Raw genomic sequence first — 8,399 nt, forward strand, 5'->3', positions numbered from 1 at the left:
ATGGATAGTTGATGATGAAATCATAAATGAATACTCAAATATTCCATAGCCTGCAATAGTACAGTTATACATTATACTCAAAGCTGTGAGAATTAAGGCTAGATACAGATTTACTTACATGTATATTTTGACAAGAATTGCTCTAATTCTTCTTGTCAACACATGCTGCAACAGAATAATGTATGTGTAAATATATGATTGTTTTCCTCAAAGCAAATAAGTCAATTTTACAAAGGAAATTTCAACTATGGGAATTTGGAGTCTAGAAAAAATTATAAAAGGGAGCAGGTGAACTTATATTTCCAAATATTCTACTGTAAACACAGAGGAAAACACGAAATAAAGAAGATGACAGGTTTCTCATTTCTTTACTTTTTCTTCCTTATTAGCTGTTCCCTATTGTTCAGCTCAGGCCTCAGAATGATTATGTAACATTTGGGGAAGAAGATGCAACCCAGCAACCCACCACCGGAGGCTAAGATGGAGAAGATCTCCACAGCTACCATATATTTTCCCTTGGTGCTCAGGTAGGAGGGAATAAAGCACAGCCAAACACTGCAGAAGACCAACATGCTGAAAGTAATGAACTTGGCTTCGTTGAAACTGTCTGGTAACTTCCTGGCGAGGAAAGCAACTGCAAAACTGACAGTGGCCAGGCAGCTCATGTAGATGAGGACACAGTAAAACATGGCCACAGACCCTTCATTACATTCTAGTATAATTTCTTCTGTCATTGAGTGCATGTCCACATCTGGGTATGGGGGAGAGGTTGCCAGCCACACAGTACATATGCCTACTTGAACTATGGAGCAGGAAAGGAGAATGGAGTGGCCTAGTCCTTTCCCCACCCATTTCCTCATCCTGGATTCTGGTTTTGTAGCCATGAAGGCCAAAACCACCATGAAGGTTTTTGCCAGGACACCAGAAACAGCGGTTGAGAAGATGATACCAAAAGCTGTTTGGCGGAGGAGGCACGTCACCTTGTCAGGTCGGCCAATGAATAGCAATGCACAAAGGAAGCAGAGCAGGAGAGAGATGAGGAGAGTGTAAGTGAGGTTTCGGTTGTTTGCAATGACAATGGGTGTATTGTGGTGTTTCAAAAATGTACCTAGTACCAGAGCTGTGATTGAGGAAAGGAAAAGAGAGAAGCAGGCTAAACTGATGCCCAAAGGTTCTTCATAAGACAAGAAGCTGATATTCTTGGGCAGACATGCGTCACGGTTCCTGCTTGGATAGTCTTTGTCTGGGCATTTATTACAGTCATTCATATCTGGGGAGAAACAAATATATTAGGTCATAGATTTCAGTTTAGTGAAATGTTTACTTCCTGTCTGAGAAGAAAAGAGCTCTGTTTAAATCAAAGCACATGTTTTATACTGTCTTATGCAATGCAATGTGGTATTGTTGCAGTCTAAGCTTTCTCTATGTCATGGATATGCCACTAAACCACATGAGTCCTAGAGGGGGAATGTACAGTGGTACCTCGGGTTACATATGCTTCAGGTTACACACGCTTCCGGTTACAGACTCCGCTAACCCAAAAATAATAACTCGGGTTAAGAATGTTGCTTTAGGATAAGAACAGAAATCGCAAGGCTGCGGAGTGTCGGCAGCGGGAGGCCCCATTAGCTATAGTGGTGCTTCAGGTTAAGAACAGTTTAAGGTTAAGAACGGACCTCCGGAACGAATTAAGTATGTAACCACAGGTACCACTGTAGTTTAAAATGTTTAATTCTGCGCAGAAGGTTCAACTGGGGATAACTAACCTAACTAATCTAAAACAACTAAACGTCATACAAAGGGTTTGAAACAGTTTTATACGTTTGGCACAAATTCCACATATTCCATTTAGTTTAAATTTCCTATCCAATTGAGACGCTTTGTTTCCCTCACCCCATTTCCTCTTAAGGCACTTTGTTGTCTCCTTATGATTGGTTCAAATTACAAACAGTGTGAACATGCATACTGACTCCCAGTTTAAACAAAGGAGCTTCCTCGTGGTCTGCTAAAATTCTATTGCAGGATTAGCTTCCACGTCAGTATTTTATTTCACTCTAGTTACTGGGAATAGTCTGACCACAGTCGGAGAATGCTCAGTATGTCAAAACATTATATGGTATAATTCTCAGTATTTAATTACTGCTGTATTCTTGAATTTATTTGGTTCAGAGCTATGTGGTCCTGTAAGTGCCACAGCCAGTGCCATTGCCATTTGAATGTTTATTCACACTAGCCAGGGTGCAGCCTGTGTAAGTAAGAAGGAGTGGCAAGGCCCCCTCTAGATATGCTCAGGACGCAAGATAGAAACGTGCAAAGAGAAAGGCATGCTTGGCAAATCCACATCATGATCAACTCTGACCCGGAAACCAATATCCCCACTGTGGAAGGACATGTGAATCCAGAATTTGCCTCCACAGTCACTTATGGACTCATTGTGAAAATTTTGCTTACGGAAGGCAATCTTACTCGGCTTTCGCCTACCTCTTAGCAATCGCCACAACTTTGTAAGGTTTGGCAACTGCATTGGCTCATTGCTTTGTGGGGGAGGGGAAGTCAGCCATCTCCTGCCCCTCCATTGACCAAGGGTATTCTGTTAAAGGAATCCAGGGCCTGGTTCCTGTCTGAAGTCCGCTTGCGGGACGAGGGCCATGCCAGGCCTCTGGGGACACCGAGGAGAGATGCAGGAGGGTTTCCCCGATGTGGCTTCCTCTTTGGGTGGTTTATCCTTACTGACTTCCTGCGAAAGGGGCGGGAGTCTGATATGGACTGTTGCCAATTCCTAAGCCAATACCACTCACATTTCTGTAATCAATAAAGTTGTGGCCTAAAATTTTGCCCAATAACCTTAAACCAAAATTATGTGTCAGTGTGAATTTTATTCTAACAAGGGGCTGGTTTGGCAGCCTTGCCACACAAGAAGAAGAAGAAGAAGAAGAAGAAGAAGAAGAAGAAGAAGAAGAAGAAGAAGAAGAAGAAGGGCTTTGAACCACATACCATCCAACTACTCTCAATGCATGGTCATTCTCATTTGTTTAGCATATTTAAAGGCAATGATCAGAAAGAGGCAGGATCACACACAGTAGATTATCTCTTTTGAAAAATAAACTCAGCCGTCCTTACAACACCTTTCAATTATTAGTGCTATTTAATCCATTTATTTCTCCTACCATCCTGGATTGCTATCTTCCCCTCTGCACATGGGATGCAATCGTAGCAGCAAGGGGGCTGTCCCTCCTTCACTTTCTTGCTGGATCCTGGAAGACATCTCTCAGTACAGAGAGAAAGAGGCCGAGTCTATTCCGTAAATGAAAGAGCAGAAGGGTCAGCAAGAGAACAATGAGTTTGGAAATCTTCATGTTCCGGGGCCCCTATCTATGTTACTAAGCTAATTCAGCATTCCAACAATATGTAGAATGGCTTTTTTTTTAAGTAGTAGTAATGTATGAAGTGATGTCATACTCCCTCTATTGTTCTGGGATGTGTAGGTGTTGTGATTACATAGCAGTTCCCCACTTTTTAGCAAGAAAGGCAAAATCTTGGGACTTATCCTCTTTTCCTCACTTAAAAACCAGTATTTTATAATTGTTAAGAAATATTTATAAAATATTTGTAAATATAATAAAATAAAACATTTGCCTTTATTCCTTTAGTGACTTCTAGCCGTAAGCTTTTGGCTCTTTATCTGGTATTTGGATGAAGAAGTGTTTGGATTGGATATCCCACTTTATCACTACCCGAAGGAGTCTCAAAGCGGTTAACATTCTCCTTTCCCTTCCTCCCCCACAACAAACACTCTGTGAGGTGAGTAAGGCTGAGAGACTTCAGAGAAGTGTGACTAGTCCAAGGTCACCCAGCAACTGCATGTGGAGGAGTGGGGACACGAACCCAGTTCACCAGATTACGAGTCTATCGTTCTTAACCACTACACCACACTGGCTCTATGTATGCATTGGTCATGTTCTACACAGTAACATGCAGTTTCAAAGACAGTGAGTAGACATGCAGGTATATGATCATTGCTTAGGCAATACTGAATTTCTTTGGAATTATCTAATAATGTGGTCCTACCTGATTAAACCAACTGTGCCATGTTATGGCATCTTCATCAAGGATGAATGATTGGCCTCGAGAAGCTTGCGGATCTATCCTCCCGACACTCACTCTTTGCAAACTTTGGTTGGAGAATATAATCCAACTGACAATATCTAAGCTAGATACCACCTCTCCATTCTGGTTGATGAAGACCACATCTCCAGCTGTATTGTTAAATGAGATACTTCTCAGAAAGTGATGGAGCTAGATCGAAAACAGAAAAGGTAATTGTTTGGAAAAGGCTGCAGTATAATGCAGGGCGGAACATTCCTCCCCCCCCCCCCTTCATGTAGGAAAAAGCTACAGCAAATGGTGGGGGTGATTCAGTCAAGTGTCAGTGGATTCAGGTCAAAGCATGGAGAGACCACCAATTTTCTCTGTTCCACATCGCTCTCCCATTTTTACAACCTTTCTTTATATCCCTCACCCCACACCTGTTTTCCTCTGCCCCTTTTTCAGGTGGTGTCTCTTTTTAGGAGACACCACAGTGGTTGTGTGATCACCTGATCTGAGGGAGGATTTGGTGTATATGGGATAGAGACAATGCTGAACATCTCTCTCGACCATTATTACCACTGCTTCTTATCTGTGAATGCAGTGGGATCCCAGTGGTCTCCAAACCTCTCTCATGGAATTGATTTTCCTTGTCTCAGATTAATGAGCATGTTGACAGCATTTTGGAAACCCATACCTTCTGGGAGAATAACAGGCCTCTTCCAGTTGAAAATGTTTAGCTGATTACCTGCCAAAACTGTGGATTCGGATTCTTCCCTCCCCCTCTGTATGCGATTTCTCTGTGCCTGGGTCTGGATGTGAACATGGCATGTAAAGCATGGGCCATGGCATAGACAGCATTGTGGATACTGTAACTGTGGCCTGTCATGCTCATTTCAAAAAATGATCCAGGAAGGTTCTCCAGCTTCTCTTCTCCGGTGCAAATATTCCCCTCTGCCTTGTCTGAAGTGATATCTGGGAATACACATTCAAAGGCCTGTTGCCAGAAGTCCCTGATAAAACCATCCCCATCTGTGCTGGAAGGGTTTCTGTGCACAAGATACTGATTAAATCCTGGTGGGTTTCTGAAGTGAATTTCAAAGGATATAGCACCATTGAATATTCCTGAATCCCAGTTCTTTTGACCGACAAATGAAGTGAACTCAACATGGGCAGTTGTTATCCATACTTTACTTTTTATATTGTATGTCATGTCATCATGTTCTGATAGGTATGGAAGACATCTAAAAGTTGCCATGGAATAAGATTCTCCATAGGCAACTATTACATTAGCTGTGCTGCTAAAAATTTTATGATTTATACTTGCCCCCTGTTCTAGCATGCTATTTATTTCAGAAATAAAACTTAAAGTGGGGATTCTTTCTAGGAATGCAATACAGACACCACTCTTGGTAAATATTGGAGAGATGGTTTGCAGAAATCTTTCTCCATTCTCATTGTCTGTTGCAATGACTCCAATCCACGTCCACCTGAAATGCAGAAGCAAAGAGAGAATTCCCTCATACTGAAGGGCTTCTGAGGCTGCCATCTGGTAGAAGGGAAGCCCTGGGCTTTTATCATTCATCACTGGAGCAGAGCCATAAATGAGCTAAAAAGTAAATGGAGGAAGAGAAGACACAGAGTAGATTCTTTTCACAGTATTCATATACATTATGTGATGAACCCTGTTAGTAAATATGCCCTTTGTCAACATTTCAGAGTTTGGTGCATCTCTCTCATTTATACAAAAGACACACATGCAGATCTGCTGATACCTGGGATCATCTCCCATTTGTGGTTTGGAAACCTTTGCTTTGATGAATGGAGCGGGAACTGTGTCTGTTTTTTATTATTATTATTATGAATATTTTTATGAATGCCCCAAACAGCAGATTCCTTAGATATTATCTAGCTTTGTCAGAATTGTAACTTGGGTTAGATACACATTTCTTCTCTGGAGCTTCGTCTTTCTTCTTCATGATGCATATGCCCCATCACACAGCAAAACTGTGCTGATTCTTCTCAGACTTTATTTTTGAACATTCATTTCACTTGTGTATCAGCTGCGAAATACTATTACTGTTCTGCTGTGGAACTGGATTCTATCTGCAATTTCCCATAACCTCTCTATGTCTTTCATTATGTCGGGTGTGCTAAAGAGGAATAGAATAGGCTCCTACCTGTAAGGTTTTTTTAGCTGTAAGCATTTCCCCCACTTCCCAGCAACTTATTTGACATGCCCTCCTGCACTAATTTTCCACTGGCACCTAAAATCTTATTGATTTTATCATTTAAGCAAATCCCCCTTTCCCTCAGCAACTCATTCAGCAGAAAATGAAGCCCACTCTCCCATCAGCGGCCATTGGTATATACTGTAAGTGATCTAAATGTGTGTGTGTGTAAGACAGGGGAAAGTTAGATATTTTTTCAGGTATTGCAACCTTCCCCTTTATTCAGGTTTGTCTGTCTATCTGTTTGTTTGCTTATATTACAATTATGTACCACCTTTATTTTCAAAGGAACTCAAGGTGGTGTACATGGTTGTCCTTCCAATTTCATATTCACCCGGAACTGAGGCTGAGGAACATGCCTCTCCCTCTATGCAAGCTAATAGAGGTATTGTACATAGGTGTCCTACCTGCGGAATCTTATAGATATCCAAAACAGTGGCCACATAAAAGGAGATTTCAGAATCCAGTCCCCCAATGACCCCAGTCAGATTATTTTCAACATCACATATATAGTTAGGGACAAATTTCTTCACCATGGATAAAAGCAGCAGTGTGGCAAGATATGTGCTCCTTGCACTGATATAGCTGTCATATAAGTGAAAGCCCAAGGTGATATTGGGTAGGATGTGAGGGTCTTCATTGATCTCCTTGACTGCAAATGCCAAGGCCACGATGTGCTGGTAACCCTTAGGCACCACCCTAGAATGAGAGTTGCAAACTGTATCAGCAGAAACTTCAACAGATCTTTCCTTTTACACAATAGTTAATCATACTGAGTTCAGAGGGGTTTACACTCTGCCCGTTCTACTGTTGAATAGATCTTATCAGTAGAAAGTTCTTCCTGATGTTTAGTTGAAATTTCCTTTCTTGTAACTTGAATACCCTGATTTGGAGCAAGAGAAAACAAGCGTGTTCCATCTTCCTGGTGACAGCCCTTGAGATATTTGAAAATTGCTATCATTCCTCCCCTTAGTCTCATCTTAGATTAACATACCAAACCCCCTTATCCGTTCCTCATAAGGCTTGGTTTCCAGACCATCTTTGTTGCCCTACTCTGCACATGTTTCAGCTTGCTAATACATATCCTTCTTAAATTGTGGTGGTCAGAACTGGATACAGGACTCCAAGTGACCAAGGCAGAATAGAGCAGTACTATTACTTCCTTTGATCAGGACACTATACATCTGTTGATGCAGATCCCTTGAACTTTCCACATGAACTACTGGCAAGCCAAGTGTTCCTCATCTTAAATTTGTGCATTCGTCCCTATTGGAATTCATGTTGTTACTTTTGTCCCAAATTTCTAATCGTTTAAGATTAATAGTATCTAGAGCAGGGGTTGCTCATGTGGGGCCCATAGAACGTCTTGCCGTGCACACCAGAGGTCTTTTTCTGACAAAGTCTCTGGTCTCTCTCTGCAGTGACCTCTTTTTCATGAAGCAGTGATGGTAATTGTAATTCACTGAATTCTATACTTCATAATAAGTACCTTTCAGTGCTGAAACAAACCTTAGCCTAGATCAGAAAATGAAGCATTCAGCTTCAGAACAGGTTTTTAAAAATTCATTATTACTAACACTCTAGTAGTTCAGATAAAGTCTATCAAAATTTGCTGTTCAAAAGGCCTCTCTCAGACACACAAACATGCATACATTTCAATACATTTATTTTCATTTCTCTATCCAGAAATGGGAATTTCTCCTGTATTCTCTTAATTCACAAGAGATTCCTTCCAATTTTTCGCACCAGCATAAGTCCCATCCATATCTAAAGTGGATTCCCCCAGGTAAAAAGGTAAATGTTTGCAGCCTTAGTCATTATTCTGAGGCTGCAGCTCTAGGTTTGATCATTCCTTTGATGTAAGAAAATGAGTGACTTAGTTCTTACAGAAGCTCTTCAGGCAGTGCTGGTGGGGGTTCCTCAGTGAATTCTGTTGGAGAGGAGAAAAAGCCACCATGGGAAACAATGCCACCAATGAGGAACTCTCCTGGTTGATGATACATGTGAAGTGGATGGTGTGGACCTTGGAGCCTGCATTTTGCTATGATAGCCTCACATATATTGTAAGAAATCAGTTCCAGC

At 41.4% G+C, this 8,399-nt stretch overlaps 1 protein-coding gene across 1 annotated transcript; it reads right to left on the minus strand.

Moving 5' to 3' along the window:
• Positions 1-357: 357 nt before the first annotated feature.
• Positions 358-5,689, minus strand: LOC310830607 (vomeronasal type-2 receptor 26-like). The gene is made up of 4 exons (XM_083710397.1): positions 4,835-5,689; positions 4,069-4,296; positions 3,168-3,294; positions 358-1,270 (listed from the first exon to the last, which is right to left on the minus strand). Exons 1-4 carry the CDS (start codon positions 5,669-5,671, stop codon positions 369-371), a joined length of 2,094 nt encoding a protein of 697 aa, XP_083566523.1. The 5' UTR covers positions 5,672-5,689; the 3' UTR covers positions 358-368.
• Between the last annotated feature and the right edge of the window lie 2,710 nt (positions 5,690-8,399).

The sequence above is a fragment of the Podarcis gaigeae genome (assembly GCF_964106915.1).
Source record: "Podarcis gaigeae genome assembly, chromosome: 13".
Lineage (NCBI taxonomy): Eukaryota > Metazoa > Chordata > Lepidosauria > Squamata > Lacertidae > Podarcis > Podarcis gaigeae.

Excerpts from the sequence above, each read along its gene's own strand:
- LOC310830607 (XM_083710397.1), bottom strand. The coding sequence starts at position 5,671 with ATGAATGATAAAAGCCCAGGGCTTCCCTTCTACCAGATGGCAGCCTCA. Across the intron at positions 4,297-4,834 it reads CGAATCCACAGTTTTGGCAG|CTCCATCACTTTCTGAGAAG; the intron begins GTAATCAGCTAA and ends TTTTCGATCTAG. Across the intron at positions 1,271-3,167 it reads GAAGATAGCAATCCAGGATG|ATATGAATGACTGTAATAAA; the intron begins GTAGGAGAAATA and ends GTTTCTCCCCAG.